Below are 18,904 nucleotides of genomic sequence, written 5' to 3' on the forward strand. Positions count from 1 at the left end.
CTTTTCACCCCACCAAATCCTTAATGTCCAGATAACTGGTCACTATTTCTCAAAGTCACAGAAGGAACACCACTCACCTGCCATTACACTAACTGCATGTTTCAACAAGATAACAAGATGTATATCTATTCTTTGGAACAGATACAGGAAGAGGGGGATAATCTAGGAACACATGTGCACTCTAGGAGAGAACAGAGTTATGGGATAAAGTACAGACTAAGAGATTCAGGTGGAAAAGATATCGGTTTTATATCATCCATATCTTCTTTTAAGCATCATTATCAAACTGGTAGATTAACAGCACTAACAGAAGGATTCAGTTGTTTTGTTACTATTTTGAATACGCATGCTCACTACAGCTAGCAAGTCTTTGCAACGTGTATTCAGTGAATGCCACAATTTACAGGAAGTAGGATCTTTAATGTAATTTTTAAGTTCACAGCTATGCAACCACCCAGGTAGGTTACTGGTACCAGGGATAAAGGCCTCAGAAAAAAAAAAAAACCCACAACTTTCAGGACTAAATTTGAATTTCTTAATACCACCTCAGTTTTTTTTCCCATGAAGATGCTTTATATCTAAAGAGGGCCAATATTTTGGCCCATCAAGATTAGAAATATATAGTATACAATGCAAGCTGTGGGGGAGATGAAAAATAATTCTGGACAATACAGTGCTATGCTTCCACACACCTCCTTAGAAAAGATGATTAAAATAATTCATCAAATGCAACTACTACCTCTTCAGAGCTCAGACTGCTTCCTCCTACAAGTGGAGCAGAAAGTGGATATAAGAGTAGGCAGAGGGAAAGGAATCTAGTATAGAAGTTTGAGTCAGATTTTATATAAATAAAGGAGCTGCAATGATATAAATAGATCAATAGGAGGTAACAGGAATAGTAAACAATGCAATATTATCACAGAATAAAATACAAGCATTTTCTACACTCATACCTCGAATCTTAGGCCTTGTAAATTTTGGGGAAGTATTGTATCTATTATCTCATACATCTATATTATTACATTCATGAAACTCAATATGATTAGCTTGTCATAAGTAGAAGCATATTAAATGACCATGGCTGTTCTATCAAGACACTATGTAGCTCTCATCTGCTTTCCTTTTCCAACACAGGAATTCCTTAATTGTTACCGCTGGCTTCAAAGTGGTTGCATTTCGTGCACCACTTGAGTCCTCTTCTAAGGCTACATTTAGCTTGTGTGTCCAAGTACTACTGCAATCTATGGACGAACAATAACCCGATATTACTGTTACCTAAACAACAGCCTCTTCAAAACCAGAGGCAAATCATGCTTTTGCACTAATAAGTCATCTCTACTGAGGCAGATGCGCCCAGCCAGAATGTACAGTAGAGCAGAAAGTGAATCTTAGCTAGCATTTCAGTAAGAGCTGTGCTGAGGCTTATACAAAACAGAGAATGATATATAATATATATATATACATATATAATGTTTTTTTCCAGATTATTTAGAACACTGCAGTATGTATGTCACATAATAAAGGCCATTTGGCAAGCTAATATTGGTACTTTTGACAGCAGAATGGCTTTGGGATGCTTTATCTGAAGCATCAAGTATTCAACCTTTTAAGAAGAAAAAAAAATTAAGGATATCACAGTATTAAAAACAAGAAGTCACAGAGGACAGGAATAAAAGTTTAGGCTGAAAAATGTCAAAAAAGCAGGAGGCCACATACAGCACAGAAAGTGATACAGTTCAAGATGAAACAGCAAATCCCAAATGGCAAAAACAAATTTCTGTGACAGCGTTTTAAGAGACTGGGAAAGAGGGAAGACATTAAATACAAGCAAGCTAAATATTTGTAGTGAGCCAAAACACATACTTTTGTCATAAGGATGAAAGCAACAACAAAAAAAAAAGAAAGAGATGAGCACATGCTAAGAATGCCTGAAAAAGCAAAAAACAAAATGAGAGCACTTCAACCATTTTATTTCCAAAATCCTAAAATTAAACACTTTGACTCATCCAAATTATTTTTATTTAGCTAAGCAAATGTACAGAAAGAATTATAAGTCATAATCAGTTATGGGCCTTTACTTTGGGCTTTTCCACCTTCAGGCAACAGGCAACTCACATTATTCAGCCAGGAAAGTCAGAGCCAAGAAAGAAAGCAGCCTTCAAGAACAGGTGATCCCAAACACGCTGTCAGATAATTTGAACATACATATGTTTATCTGCTAGTACAACTCAACTTTTCTTTTTCCTACCCATAGCAAGCTTGGCTATTAGCTAACACTTTGCACCTTATACACACGCTTTATGATCTTCCATACAACGCAGAGAAAGAGACTCTGGTCATTTCCTGTTATCATGATTCTGAGAGTGTCTTGCAGAAGTTTTAGCAGTGTACAGCCTACAGTGCATTGGTTTGGCTTATTAGCTGTGAGTATCTGCTAGTACATTTGAAACTGAGTTCTATAAGGGCTCAAACTAATCAAGTTAAGACAGCCTGATGCAGGTCGTCATGTCAGCTGAACCATGACAGAGGTCCATGCACACACCCAAAACCTGTGACAAATGCTATTACAGCAACAGCCCAACTCTTCTGCACTGAAGGCTACCGTTAAGTAGAATCAGCATGTTTTTGCTGCTGGCTAAAACCACACAGTTGCTGTAGCTGAGCTGATACAGTAAACTCATTAAGCCATGATAAATTTAATAGCAAGCCTAAGCTGAATGCCTTTTCCACTTAACTGTGCTGATATCCATCTGTATGTATCCTGGGAGAAGCATTAATTGCAGTTCTGAAGCTCTTTAACCAGAAGGTACTTTTGTCCAATGCTCGGAGACATTACCTGCATACAACACTTAATTAAGCTGTGGAACGCCTTTCCGCAGGATGTTGTGGCTGCTAAAATTTACAAAGGCTCACGCACCAAAAATTCAAAAACATTGCCGCTGGCTCAGGAAATCTGTGAGCCACCAATTACTAAAGGCTGGGAAAGTGTCCTAAGGAAGTAACACAACATGCTTCCTCAGCCTTGTACTCTGCCTTATGAGTCTGTTACTGGCTATTGTCCGAAATAGGACAGTGAGCGCTGTGGATGTTTGGTCTAATCCAGTACGGTCATTCTTACAACAAGAATCCTTGCAAACAGATTTTTCTGTCCTTATCTCTAAAACAACAGCAATTAGCCAAGGTTCAGATTCCATTCAGCCAGAGACAGTGTATCTTCTCCTTTCACCTATGATTAACTGGAAGTTACAGAACAAAAATCTTTTTATATGAGCAGTGTCTCAGCAGAGAACAAACCAGTACAAGTCCCATTTCTTTGAGGAGGGAATAAAAAAAAATAAAGCTGGTAAACTTACACTTATGCCTTGTCTTGTCACCCAAGTTCCCATACATTCAACTGAATATTTCTGGCATCTCCCTTATTTTATTACAATTATTTAGCAGACATAAAGAGATTGTGGGCTTATGGTTCTCACTTCCAGAACATATTTCAAGCCCTGAGCACTTACATCAGAATTCCATTTTCCTAGCAAACTTTATATATAATCATATAACTTACACTTTCCTGGTCAGAAGACAGAGGTGGCTCCACTAGAAGCAGCTTCTCCTCAGAGTTGTCCTCTTCAAAGGCTGCCTGTGTTGTTGCAGTGTCAGACATGTGTCCTTTTCTGAGCCGCAGACCTGGCTCTGGAGAACCAGCATTATCGAGTTCCGTTAGTTCATTCATGAGATTCTGGGAACCTTCTCAGATATTCTTCTTCCTTTTGGTTCAGTTTAGCCGATTATGTGTTTGCTCTGAAAGACAAACAGTTTGTATAATAAAACTGAAGTTAAAAAGGAGTGTGGAGGAATTGGCTGGAAGAAGAGCATGCTTAAAAGCTAACAAACAGCTAGAACAACTGCTTTTATATGTGCCTAAACTCCCATGGGATCAATTATATAGACTTCTACATTGTTGAGCAATGAATTCTCATCTTGTGTTGGGATATGAAAGTATTAGTGGTCACAAGTTAAAGACAACTTTGAAAGATGACAGAAAGTGAGCTCCATAGTAACAGTTATGTTTTTATACATTATTATTTTTATTTTTACAAAGTTGCAAACACTGGACTGTTAATACTATTTACAAATAAACTACTTATCACAGACACTCTATAACTATCAGCTTTTTGTGGGTATGAAGCTCATTTGAAATCATCTGGGCTAGGTTTCACCAAAACTAGGACACTGGTACAGTTGCTTGGGTAGTAGTAAGCAAGCAGAGTTCAAGCAGCAACTGACTTTAGAGAGACTGCAATGCAGGCAGTAGTACACACAGTGATTACGTTTCCCTTGCTTAAATTAACATGTTCACAATTACTGCTGGCAATGGGTCTGTACCTTTACTTGTATAAGGATTTAGACCAGACAGATTTAAACACTGTTCATCCCATCCCAGCAACCATAAATAGATAACTCCCCCACAAAAGCCACAACTCGTGGTTTCTACTCAGAAAAGTAACTATATTTTACACTTATAACACTGCAAAAAGGACTCAGGGTAAATTTTACTCAATATGCTGAAGAGTAATTAAATTTGCAGAAGATTACCTAATAACAACCTGTTAATCTGAGCCCTCATCCAAGAGTATTATCAGTTACCTATTTATCTTGTACATCACTGTGTGGTGACTTTAATAGCCAGTCAAGAGATACCTGTTTGACTCTGGTTGCCTTGAGACACAACAGCCAGAGCACTTTGAAATCGGAGTGCCAGAAGCCACCAGAATGAATTAGCCCACAGCTGAGGCTTCAGAATCACTTTGAATGAGAATCTATTCGTTTTGTACTAATCACTTGGTGTCATTCTATTACTGTAACATATAAGTACTTAGATGTGACTAACACATAACATTAAGATAACCCATCTAACAAGTTTTAACAGGGTGCATAATTAGATTGGAATTTTAGCGCCCAATAAAAGATCCTGAACTTTGTCATAACATAGGAGGGGAAATTAAAAATATCAGATGGAGGATTGATATTGGCAGTCTTGTAATAAAACGTCACCTCCAAAACGCCAATAAATAATGTGCTCCTTCCTTTCAGGGACTAATCTCATTTATATATGATCACTGCAAGATAATTCTCAGCCCTGACAAATGTGCTATAGTTCGTTTTGCTGCAGCAGTTTGTAATATTATATCGCCTCAGCTGCCTGGTAATCCCCAGAGGAGAGAGCTGCTAATGAGCAGATAACAGACTCTGCAGAACTAAATGATACCTCAGTTGTCCGGGTTCAGTATGGCACACTGCTTTAATCACCCAAGAAGGCAAGTTGAACAATATGACAGCAGAGCAGATGGTATGGCCACCTTCCTGCTAACTCCACTACAGGGTCAGTAACCTTCATCTGAGACGTAACATCTGAAATGGCCACAGCTGTTTACTTGGTAAACACAGGAGCCACAGAACCATCACCCCATGAAAATTAAGGCAAGGTTTAACAACATTATACAAGAAGCCCAATAAAGAAGTTGAGCATGTGGCTTTTAAGAACAAGAACAAATATTTCGAAAGCCACAGAACAACTGAAATCTTGACTGTTTTTGTCCTATTTCAAGCAGCCAATTCACAATTCTATTTTTAAGCAAGAAACATGAAGATATCATCACATTGCCATTTGGCAAAACCGATCTAGGGAAGAAAGAAAAGTATGCAATGAGAACTACAGTTTAAAATGAAATTGATTGGGTGTCTTCATTTAAAAGGCTACTGAAATTAGTCTCTTATAAGTTAGGTACACTGTACCAATTTGAAAAAAATACAAGTAAGCAGAGCAGCTGTTTGTAAACAACAGTTACAAACACACACCCCTACCACAAAACATTTCCACACAACATTTCAAATTGGTAGTTAGGTGAAACAGCCATAGTTAGTTTCAACGATTTTTTAATTTGCATTGGACATTTAAGCAGCGAGTTTTACCAGTTTTTCTTTCTGCCAGCTTTAAGCAATAGAATTGCCATTGTGTGCTGCATTACCTGCTACATTGCCTAAGAGCATGTCCTTATATCACCTCTGTGACATTGTGCGAGCAATGCTCAGAGGCGCAGTAACAACCAACACAACAGGCTTAACCACACTTAGCCAAGATGCTTGCGAAAGGTTCTTCTCATACAAGAATGCCAAGAGACTTCTTAAATCAGGCCTTGAAGATTTACTTCACTAGCACTCACTGCCAAGCAATCACTAAGTTTAAAAATAAAAGATGCATTTCACCTCCAGAGAGTGAGATTTGCGTTCAGCAGAGTTGAACTTCAGAGCTCTGCATAAATAGAAGTGGCTGTTTCTTGAAATTACTGTGGAATCACTCAATGAGCCAAGATGTTTCCATGTTGTCCTTCACACAGGATCCTTTCAGTGCTCAATACGCGTGGCCTTACCGAGTATGCAAAGGTAAGCAAGTCGAAAGACAGTCCAAAAGCATCACTACTGGTTTCTAGTCCTTATAAAAAAAAAAATGTACTACAAAAGCCAAAAATGCATGCCTGAATGCGGCATGGGGTTGCCAACAGAAAAGCGCTAATAGAGCTATTTGTTCACAAGCGAAAAGCAGCCTGAAATTATGAACTGGAAAGCCATAGATGGTCTTTCATTTCTATTTTAAAGTTTCTGTGACTCCACAGTTCAGAGGTGGCTTTGAATGACTAGGATGACCTTTTCCTAAGAAAATGGGACATCTAATGGTCAGTAGCATCTAGCCGGAAGACAATGGTTGAAACATTGTGAATGAAGAGACTTGTTGCCCCTTTCTTTCTCTAAGGTTAGGTAGCTCATAAAAGCTGTAAGATGGAAACATAGAACATTTAAGGTCTTGGAAGACATTGTTTTGAATTGCACTGAGATTATAAATCTTATATTTATGTCCTTTAGCTTTTTTGAGCATGCAACAAACAAATTTTCATTAAAGTTATCTTCCATTTAAAGAGGACATTGTCATGTACAACTTAAAAATCTACTTAATGATTGCATATGTAATAAGCATAATATCAGCATCTAGATCAAGCAGTGCGTTCCTGCTGTGTTTAAATCAGCTGAGAACATCTACAGTTTGGTTTGTTGGTGTTTTTTTCTTCTAAGGCTAAGTCAGCTTTTAGAAGGACTTACCAGTTTAATACTATCATAGTTCTAAACACAGCTTATAAACAAGAAATGTAGCACTCCACTAGTCGACTTAACAATCTGGTGGCTGCTACCACCACACAACCTACAAAGCCCAAGAGGTCATCGTTTCCAGCTGCTCACTCCACCCCAGTTCAGAAGTCAAGGCAAGGAGAGTCAGTGCCCGTTTCAAGCTGTAGACAGACACTCGTCATCTTTCCGAGAACAGAATCGGAAGGCAAAACTATTTCAGCAGTGCACTACAATTGTGCAATGTCAGAGGAGTCAACATCCACAATTACAGAGCACATTTAGGAAGCTGCTTCACTCCTTAAGGTGACAAGGAAAGAGTATTTACACAGACTCAAGCACCACAAGTTGATCCTACTATTCTTCGCAAGATCTTCCTGGATATTGCCTAGGATAACTGATACAGCCCTTCTAACCTTCCAGAATTCAACTGGCACAAGGACTGGGTTTTCTACCTAAGCTAAACAATGCCAACACAGTAGCAAAGCAAAGAAAGCACGCTAAGGGTAGTGTTTGTAGTTAAACTTAACTCCCTTTGAAGAATAAAACACAGTCCTGGATGGTCAAACTACCCCTAAGCAAAGCATCCAGCATCCGGCTCTTCCCAGTACGTTCCTCTTACAAGCAGCACAAGAATGATCCCTTTAAAGCTATTTCCTTCTGTCTGTAGCTGGTATTTAGAAGAAGAATGAAAACAGCATCCTCCACCATTCCTTTCTCATTGATCAACAGCCTTTCTAATAGAAACTTTCCTGTTCAGGGCAATGGCATCCACTGTATGCTCTTTACTTGCTCATCTTTAAACCATCCCTTAAACTAGCATAAGCAATGTATACACAGTGGACAAATCTTCATGAAGTTAGCTCATTCTCCCTAACAGAGCTTAGTTATCAAAAGAACAAAAGGCCATCATGAAAATTTCAGGCCATATCATTTCTCAGAATATTCATTAATATTCAATTAAGGGCTTGAGTGCCTGAAAAGTCTTGGAAGAGATACCATCTCAATCTACCAACTTTGCCTTGCCTGTGTCCATGTACCATCACAGCTACAAGAGCATCACTAGCTGGCCAGCTACATCCACGCCAGTAGAACGGCCAAGCTAATTGAATGGTAAACCACCTATGGGTTAAGTAACTTTACCAAATCCAAAGTTGTTTGGACTAGCCCTTAGTAACAAAACAGGCACAACTCCATTTCCAGAAGTGTTAGCACAGGTACAAATGGCAAATTACTTCCAGTAATCTTTGCCTGTAAAATAGCTGATCCCCCGGCTACATTGACTGAAAAAAGGTACACCAAACAAAAGGTAGCTTTCTTGGCATATTGTATTTCTACTATTATTTTCTGGAAGGGAGGCTGTGTCACAAGTAGTCCCTCCCAAACGGTATAGTAACACCAACAGTATTCAGTAACATCACACAAAGGCTTAAATTATTCTCAGTGACAATGCAATCATCCTATTGCCCATCTGCTTCCCTCATTTCCTAGCACCAGCACTGGTGCTCAAGTGAGTTCACCAACAGTGAGCTATTGGAAAAGTGTTGTGTTTTGGGTTTTTTTTTTTTGTTGGGGGCAGGTGTCACCTTTGCCTTTCTGTCTACATGGCACCCTGGTCCATTTACCAAGGAAATGAGGCAAGCACCTATGCCAATGCAAGGCATGCGTATAGAGTTTGGGTAAGGGAAAGAGGAAGAGGAAGTCAGACAGGAAGTGCTGTGTCACATGAGTTAAGACTGCTGTTGAGTGTCACCCACATGTGGCCTACCTAACCCATGCTGGGTCATGTTAACTATATGGGATATCCACTGGTTGGCTGCTTTTTTCATTGTGCATAAAGCAAAGCAGAAAAGGTAAGAAATTCATACATTTTAAGTAGATTTGTGAATTTCCCCTAAGTTAGAAGGCCACAGCTAAAAAATTAACAAAACAGTAATATAGAAAAGATTCAAGAGTATAACTTGAAATAAGAGACTTTTACTTTTTTTTTTTCCTGAAGAGTCTTTCAACAATTGAGCCATCTTTTACAATTAAGGAGTTAAACACCCACAGCAACATTCCAAATTTTTCCAAAACTACAGTAAAAAAGAAACCAAGCAAGGGTGTGTATGAACGGGGGAAGGAGGAAAAAAAAACACAGAAAACCTTGTTTTCTCAGTGTACCCTAATGGAAAAGTATGAATCAGGCTGTAAAAATTCTTTGGAGGTCGTCTTTAACAATGAGTAACAATAGGGAAGCAATCCAGCACCTCTTCTCTTAGATGTAATTTCCCTAGATAAAGAGACATCTACAAAACAAAGATTAGACTCCCGCAGAGGGTCAGTGGCCAAAAAGCTGTCTTTGTAACTCCTAAACTGTCACTGGACACTTCAGCCTAAACTATTTCACAGCAGGCTACAGAGGCAAACAATCAGGCACATTCTGATGCATTTGGGTCCACAAAGGGAAAAAGCCAACAGCCTGCCTACATTAACGAATGCTTCCATTTCAGAGGATCCCATTACATTGTTACAACATTTGTCCAATTTGTACTGAAAACTGGACTCCAGTTTTGTAGCTGGGTTAAGCGCTACGTCAGAGGTTGGCCCACCCCCAGTGCACAATGCCCAGTTGTTATAGAGACTGGATGACTGGTGTAAGTTAGTTTTACTTCTCAATAAACCAAAACCAAAGAGAATTGCCACAGAAGCAGTACAAGACAAGGAACAGAAGTTCAAGTCATTTTCACATTGCTTTCCCAAAAAAAAAAACCAAACTAAAAAAAAAAACTTGCTTGAGGTTCATTTTTTTCATTAAATGGCTCAGTTTCTCTCCAAGTGAGAAACATTCCGTCCTTGTGCCCTTTTATGATTTTATTTCTGTGGCATGTTACCAACTTCACGGTTGCCAACAATAAAAAGATGCAGTTGGTTTTGTTAGTAACACTTTGGATCACAGATTGTCTAAAAGTGAAAGACTCAAATTAGTCATTACTTTCCTCTTAAAAGGATGTATTCTAAATTTTCACTTAACTACTGCCTCAAGGGCAGGATTCACAGAAGAACTGCTGGGTGAATATGAAAAATCACAGAGTCTTTGGAGCAAGCACTAAAGTCCAGAGCTAGGCTACTAAACTGAAGTTACATTCATTTTTCCCCCTCTACAGAGAGGATCTTTGCATGAGAATGTAAATGGCAATCAACAGCAGCAATCCAGGGGGCAAACATTCCTCTACCCTGGCAGGTACAACACTCTCCTCCTAGGAAGCCTAAAGTTTGAAACTCTCTAGAAACTGAACCAAGATCTCTTGCAATTCAAGAAAATGCTCCAAGGCCTGGAGCAACTGTACAAGAAACCCCTCTACCACTCTGCTTTTAAAAACAAAGAGGAATACATAAGTTTTAGGCTACAAACTTCAAGTAAGAAAGCATTTAAGACAGTTGCCTTCAGTGTTTCTTACTAGCTTGGCTTGGACATCTCTTTACTTAGATGCCATCACTATACAGATTCAAGGGCTGGCTAGTGCCAAGAGAGTGCAGCCCGACTTCTCCCTGGGAGGACATCAAACAGCTCCACTTCTCATCGCTGCCACCCGCCAGAGGCACTATGATGTTTGTCACAACCAGGTGGCAGTCTGGAAAAATGTTAACCCAAACAGAATGAGATAATCATTTACTATCAAACTAGCAAGCTGAATTGGCTCAATACACTGTCAGAAAAGTCGTGTGGAAAACATGACAAAAAGGGTGGGACCACACACCCAAGATTCTAATTCTTTATGCATTTTATAGGCAGTATTTTCCTAATCTTTTAAGGACTGACAGTTCTCTGCTAGCCCAAGCCTTTAATTGTTACATATGTACATACCACAGCCTTTATTATGACCTGTTGACCAGCTGCAGACCACACCTGACCTAGCAAACCAGACACTTTACCAAGATTACAGATTTTAATACAGCGGTCAGGATCTCAGAAGCTTGATTGCAAAAAGCTGACCACCACACTCTTCCCAGTTTCTGGAAGCAGCCACTCCCTAGTTTTGCTGATAATCTTTACTCACGAGGCTGTGAGCTTGCTCATCAGTGTTTTATTTTGTGGCTGACAGGTTTGGTCTACAAAATATGTTTGCATTCCCATATTTGTAAGAAGTAAGAACAGAAGAAACTTACTCCTTCACTTATGTTCAACGGTGGTATTTCTTCAGTTGAAACCAGCATATATTCCCTCCTCAAAAACCATAATGTTGTTTTGCCCCAAGTCAGGCAATTCTAAGAATTCCCTACTTTTCTGTAGCAAACGTTACGAGAACATTGTAGGAATAGCCAACAACGACATCCACAGCATTGTATCAGACTAAGATCAAAAAAGTGGTGCAGCATCTTTTTCAGATACTTTCTTAACCACCATAACTCAAGCAAACGAGATAAACCAGGTGCAATTTAGTTACAGTAGATCTATGTCAGTCACAAGCAGATTTCGTCAAATGGCTGAAGGTCTAGATAAGACCAGGCAAAGCTACTTATTAATTACATAAACTTCCTTAACGCAGTAGCCAGAGAATAACTTGGTTTTTTAAAAGATAATCCTTGTTGAGAGTTAAGAAAGTCAGCTGAAGTGAACTTTTAGTGTCCTCTACCATTTAGTACCACTCTTTCAGATATACATTTCTTTCCTGGTAACAATGTTTGAAATCATCTCAATTTCTGAAACAAGACCAAGGACACTGATATCACAATACATCACTGATGTAATTCAAAAGCAGAAATGTTAAGTTATTCTTCTACTTTCTACTGTCCTATAACTTAGGAGAGACAGCAAACACCCACAGTCTACTTATAGATACTCTGTGAGATTACTGCTGAAATTCTAAGAACCAAAATTATTATCTGTAAACATGCAAGCTCTTTAAGTACAGATGTAGCTTGAACTCAAAATACGTTTACCGGACCTAGAAAAGACACTCAAGTCTTCTTGCTGTGGTTTGTTTTACCATCTTGGCATAACAATTTTTGCTAGTATAACTGTGTTCCCTGCAGAGGTTTTTACTGGTACAGCTGCAGCCTGCAGTCCAATCAGCACAGCTATGTTAGTGTAAATTTTAAGTTCAAACCAGATTAAGACCACAAGCATGCTGCAAGGTAATTTTAAAGTAACAAGGAAGCATTTTGTGAATGCACACATTAGATGTCTTGCATGACTTAATATCACTTATTGATGCATTCAGATAGCCATATTGCTATCTGACAAAAAAAAAAAGCCACCCAAACACACATTGGAATTGTCAAAAAAAAAATGCTGTAAGTAAGCTGTGGCAATGAGGAGCACTTCACTTCTACATACTTTCAACAAAAAAATATATTGCATGTAAGTGCTACCCACCCTTTGATAACAGAGCAACACTGCTTGTTTAGTAAAATGAGGACCGACCCTAACATTGGATGAATGACAATTAGCACCATTACGATAAAATAAAGATAATTTTGTTATGTCAAGCTATTTATAGCAGACAACTCACAACAGAAGATAGTGACAACAAGAGATTAAGCAAAAAATTCCTCAAGGGAAATAGACACAATATTTACACTTATAAAAATACCTTACTACAAAACAGGAATAAAATAGTAATTTCACATAAAAGACAAAAAGTTGAAGTGAGACATTCAGGTTGCCTTTATCACAGATAGAATACAGCATTTACTGGAATAATAAAATTCATAAAAGAAAATCAAGACTATTATGTGAAGCACTTAGACTAAATAACGATGGCTATATATCATGATAAAGCACTACTGTTTACCCTCAGACCTACACAGGTCACCACACAGCAAGAGAAGATGGAAAAGAGAAGACACCTCCAGGATCCTTTACTCAGGAGCCTGGAGTCATAGGAGGGTTTGCAACGCCCTTCCTGGACATATGAGTGACAGGCGGGGATTTGTGGACATTGAAGGGTGCAGAATCATAACCTTGCAGCCCTGTAATAAGAGTACTACCATTGCTAGCAATGGTATCGAGCTGCAAGGTCTCAAGACTCAGGCTGGTCAGGCTTGCTCAGTCTGAACTTCTCCTGACTTGCCTTTTACTCAGTTTAGCTGTGACAGAAGCTTCTCTAATGGACTAGGTATCAATGACTAATTTTTATATTTATTTTTTTTTTACTTTTGTTTACCTTGGTGTGATATAACCTCCAGTTGTCCTCCACAGAAAGAGGTATTTACAATGATATTGAGAAATACTGGCCTAGTATGACAACAGAGGCCCTGAAAAGTGGAGAGACAGGATGCAGTACAGAGGAGCACAGGTGGGGGACAAGAGACAGGACACAGCCTTGCCAGCAGAGACCCCATGGCTATAAAAAACTCCCTAATGGTCAGTTAAAGAAAAAACAAAACACCACAGACCCAGAGCTACTCAAACCTGGCTTTACAGGTAACAAAGAAATAGTAACTAACATACATAAAGGGCACCATATATAGTAAATTCAGACATAACCTGGAGCTATAGACCAATGAAGAAAGAAAAGAGGTATAAAAGTGAACACCAAAAAAAATCCAAGTGGATCCTAGAGAGAGGAGGAAGAAACAGGCATCATCAGTATCATACTTCTCCCAACAAATGACTCCCAAGGCTGACAACCTCCTGTTATCCCCTCCACAAGTCTAAAGCTGCTGACTTAAAGACCCAGAGCAGCAATGGAAGGGTAAAAGTAACTGCAGAAGGGACAGAAAACAAAAACTGCATGTGTTACAATTTTAGCTGTGCTTGGCAATATTTTCCCCCATATGTAAGTATTCTAACTGCAATATTCTTCTTAATATTTCCATAAGAATTAAATCTACACTAATGATTGAGTCAGACTTAAGATTTCTATTATACTAACAATAAATTCTTGGCTTTACTTACACATTATGTTTATATACACACAGACACACGCACAAAGGGTGTTACATCTTTGCCCGTGAACAAGAATGTAACATGGATGGAGTCATAGAAGCATAGAATGTTTTGGGTCAGAGGCACCTTAAAGATCATCGAGTTCCAACGCCCCTGCCATGGGCAGGGATACCTCCCACTAGACCAGGTTGCTCAAAGCCCCATCCAGCCTGGCCTTGAACACTTGTGGACGGGGCATCCACAACTTCTCTGGGCAACCTGTTCCAGGGTCTCACCACACTCACAGTAAAGAATTTCTTCCTTATATTTAATCTAAATCTCTCCTCTTTTAGTTTAGAACTGTTACCCCTCAACCTATCACTCCACTCCCTGATAAAGAGTCCCTCCCCATCTTTCCCATAGACCCCCTTGAGCTACTGGAAGGCTGCTATAAGGTCTCCCTGGAGCCTTCTCTTCTCCAGGCTGAACAACCCCAACTTGTAGCCTGTCTTCACAGGAGAGGTGCTCCCGCCCTCTGATCATCTTTGAGGCCCTCCTCTGGACCTGCTCCAAGAGGTCCTCCATTCCTTCTCCCATTTTGCAATTCTCAAGAGCATTGTTAGTCTTTGAAGTGTTACACAAAAATTACAATATAATAACAAAGCCTGAAATGGACCCATGAAAAGTAACCAAATGGGCCGTCTGAACTTGTAACGCATTCTTTCCTCAGAGGGAACACTTTGTGCCAGGGTGACCCAGTCAATGTTGTTTTGTACCAAAGGGCCTTTCATACACATCCTATGACAGCACCTAAACGCAAAAAACAGCAAGATAAGCAGTCACTGTCTGCACTTTCTGTTTGCAGAAAGAAGTTCTCGACATCATAGAAGACACTTGATTTCTTTAAGAAACCCTAAGAACAGGAAGGAAGCATAGCCAAGTCGATAAGCATCCATGCTCTTAAGAGTAGGAAGGGTAGGAATTTGGGTTGATTTCCTGGACAAGGGCCCAGACAGGAGGAATATGACCAGAGAGCAAGAACTAGGTCAGCAAACTACTGAATAGTTATTTGTCCTAGTTTTCAAACACTCACTGAAAGTACTCTTACTTTAGCCTAAATGCATCTGTAAGGGGTGTTAATACATGTAAAACTATTCAGATAAACTATTTTGGAAAGAAGAAAAAAATACCTTATACTGACACAACATCTACTGTCAATGGAGTTAGCAAATATGGGATCACATTCTAGTATAACAACTTATTTTTCTTGCAGAAAGAAAACAATCTAGTATAATTTTGATTAAAAGACTATCATGACCATGGCTGTGACTGAGACAAAAAACAGCTCTTCAGATTCATTTGATGTGCACGGACACACAGCTGTCATCAATACTAAGAAAATACAGGCCAAGTTTCTCAGTGGAGACCAAGTGCTACACATAGGAACCAACGGCTAATGTGCATGCCAAAGATGTACTTGGAAACCTAGCTGAGAACTCTATACAGGGGTCAGGTGTAAACAGAGCACAAACACTGCCTTATCCACTTCTAAAATTGTCAGGTGTGCCATTATAAAAAGCACAAAAGGTTCTTCCAGTACTGACAGTATTGACAGCACAGTAGTGGCATGCATGCTTTTGAAAAAAAGTAAGACACTGACAGATTTTTAAGACTTAAGAAAGGTCGATAATCAGTGTTGTGAAGTTAGTGTGTTAGAAGAGAACAGAAGTGAAATCTTGGAGGACAATTGACCTGCCCAGATAACCAGGCAAGTCCCCACCTATGTAGACAAGCAAGCAGCTGTAGCTAAGGAAACAAGAGTATGAAGCGACACAAGCCTTGCATTTATGGAACACAAAATCTATTTCTATCACGTGCTAGTTAACCAGTAATAGTTCAGACGTTTTACATCACATTTTACACATTTACTAAATGATTCAAGAAAGTATTTGCTTCGCAATAGCAAAGAAAGTTTTATTTAAAACCAGAGCTGACCACTCAAAATTGCAGTAAGATTTCAACACAGCACAAGGTTTCCCAATCTTAAGTGTATATAACAACAGCACCACCACCCAAAACAACAAGAAGAAAAAGTGAAAATACCAAGTGTTGCCTGTCAGGCAACAAGGTTGGTCACAGAGTTGGCAGATGGTGACCTCAAACACAAAAAGAAGTTGTTCTTGACACAGCAAACTGGTAAGCCTTGGAACTCCTTGCTACAGGATGAGGATTCCCAGGGAAACTGGAAAAATGCACAGGATAAATTCAAAGGGTGTTAAGCACATGAAGCCACCTCTAGCTCTAGAAGGCCCTAAATACCAGTGCATGTGTATCATATATTGCTTGCATATTAATGCTTAGAAGCTATTTTCTTCCTTAGGGTATGTGCATCCTTACAAAAATCTTAGTAGCCTCTCTGAGGAAGGACAATAAGGGGCCTAATGGATAATAATAATAATTTTTTTTAAAAAAAAGCAAAACAAAACAGAGAAGAAGTCAGATGATTATGAGACAGAAAATGAAAACCCCACAAAAGAAAGGACGAAGGCTGAAACAGAAAATTTCTCAGGGACACCAGGCCAAGCACCCTAACAATGCCAATAACTCCCCAAAGGCATCAAAGAAGCCAGTAGGCACTACTCTGAGACGCTCTGGTCAGCAACTTACAAAAGAGGACAAGGGAACAGAAAAACCCTATAGCTGCCAGAATCTCATTTGCCAAGTTTGTTCCTTCTCCCCTGAATGGCCAGCTTGGCTGGAACCAGTAGGTGGTCCTGCAGTTTGGCTGAGCTTCAGACTCGAAGGGTATAAATAGAAAGGTTAGGGACGAAACACAGTCAGTCTCAGTTAGAGGTGCTGCAACCTGGCACATATGGCATACACACGTCAGGATTCATACCACAGCAGGAGGACACACCAAGTGAACCGTACCAGGAACACACCCATACTACAACTCTCACACTACCCATCAGCTTATCCCCAGTGAAACACAGAATCTGCTGAGCACAAGCCAGTTTCAACACTTCTTGGTCTCTTCTGGCAGGAGGTCTTGTCACTTTGTGCATGGGCAAGAAAACTGAGCAAGTGGAACATGAGAACATAGATGTTTCTGTAGCATGGCTTGGAGGCAGACAGGGTGGATTATCATGCAGCCTACCTGCATTACATATGAGGGTGGTCAGAGAGTCTCATGGGGCAGAAGCTAAAGCAGCAGCTCCACAATAACGTAGGATGCTGAGCCAGAGGGATTTCTAGTTTGACCCAGCCTGCTTTATGTTCTAGCTATTCTGGAATTCCAAGTTCCAGTGGAATGACTCGCCTTTTTCCAGAGACTCAAGGAAATCAAAACACTCATTGTGCCCCAGTTTTGATTCTTACATACAGATTAGATAAAATCTGTTAACCACTGACTGATTTTTACCTTCTTCCATGAACTGTATTAAAAATGTCACACAGCAATTTTGATGTAATTAATCTCCACTGCCAAATCAGAACAGAATGAGCGAAGGTTTAAGGAAAAACTAAAATTAAAAAAAAAAAAACCACCAACAAATGAGAAAAAAAACCCAACCACATGCACCCCCCCCAAACAAAACCAACACAAAAGTATGGAAAAAAACAAACAAAAAAATTCACTCAAAAAAACCCAACCCTACCAAATACCCAAAGCCCTGCTACAATTTCCTTCCTGAAGAGGAAAAGAATGACTAGTTCAAGTCCTGTCTCTGACTGGTTTGTACTCTCATGCATGTAACTAGCACTCACCACAACTATCAACTCCAATTTGGAAGCCAAGCTTGTCACAATAAGTGTCTCCTTGTTTCAGAAATGTACAAATTTCTTGTAAGCCTCAGTCCTGAGAAATAGAACAATGAAACAAACAGATCTTGTATCTTCCCTCTGTTGTAACAAACAGCAATTATTTTAACAACTAAAGTGCATTTCCCAAAACCACCCTGTATTCCTAATCTCTAATTTGTTACTGCCTTCTTGACAACTAGCTGTGCTACCTATGAGGAGGTACAGATCAATTTCTCCCACCTCAAACTTGTCACTGGTTCTTAACTTTTTATTCAAGCTTGGGAAGGTTAAACTCCAAGATTCCTACAAGAAGGATGTGAAATCAGCATGAAGGCTGTTTGTCCAAGTTAGCTCAAAACTAGATAATAAATTTACACAGAGAGGGGGAAGGGGAAAAATCCTTGGACTATGTGTACTATACAGCAGCTATTAAACATTTACAATAGATGCACACATACCATTTAAATTAGAATCCTTTGATTTTTGTAGGCTCACTCACCAAGATAACAACTGTGACAAAACTCCACATAGTTACAGCTAAATTGTATAAAGATGCATCAGCACAAAATCAAGGAAAGCAGGAATTTTTTTTAACCATCTCACTACATTAATCTCCATAAAATGTTCAATGTAATTCCAGATACCACGTTTTATTCAAACTCTCTGCCAAACAAACCTCTGCCTCACTACTGGCTAAAACTGATTTATTACCGTCAAACACATTAATCCACATGTTAATCTGCCTCAGGTCACTTAAAATTAGTCAGAAAGGACTTTTGTCAAGCCATATACAATGTTGCTTTTGGTCCACATGGGAGCTTGAAATTGGAGCCTGGGAGAGATCCTCTGACATAAATATTACAGCATGAAAACAGCAAGTAATGCAGGAGACTTTTCCTGTAATTCGTTTCCATTCTCTCTGCTTCACTTCAGGGCATGCTGTTAGAGCCTAAAAATTTCACTAAGTGAAGGCAGAGAGTTTATCTTCAGATCTTGTGACACTAGAGTTGTAAAGCATACGGCACTCACATGCCAGTATCAAACTGACATTCATTGCACTCCAGTGGAGGAAGGAAAGTT

The 18,904-nt window shown here is 39.4% G+C and overlaps 1 protein-coding gene across 1 annotated transcript in view; it reads right to left on the reverse strand.

Moving 5' to 3' along the window:
• The window catches only part of ADIPOR2 (adiponectin receptor 2), a 47,030-nt gene that overhangs the window by 19,247 nt on the left and 8,879 nt on the right, over positions 1-18,904 (reverse strand). The window contains exon 2 of the mRNA XM_074166971.1: positions 3,557-3,792. Coding sequence (XP_074023072.1) covers positions 3,557-3,724 — 168 coding nt within the window. The 5' untranslated portion in view covers positions 3,725-3,792. The remainder of the gene's footprint in view (positions 1-3,556; positions 3,793-18,904) is intronic.

Source organism: Numenius arquata, chromosome 2 (genome assembly GCF_964106895.1).
Source record: "Numenius arquata chromosome 2, bNumArq3.hap1.1, whole genome shotgun sequence".
NCBI classification, from domain to species: domain Eukaryota; kingdom Metazoa; phylum Chordata; class Aves; order Charadriiformes; family Scolopacidae; genus Numenius; species Numenius arquata.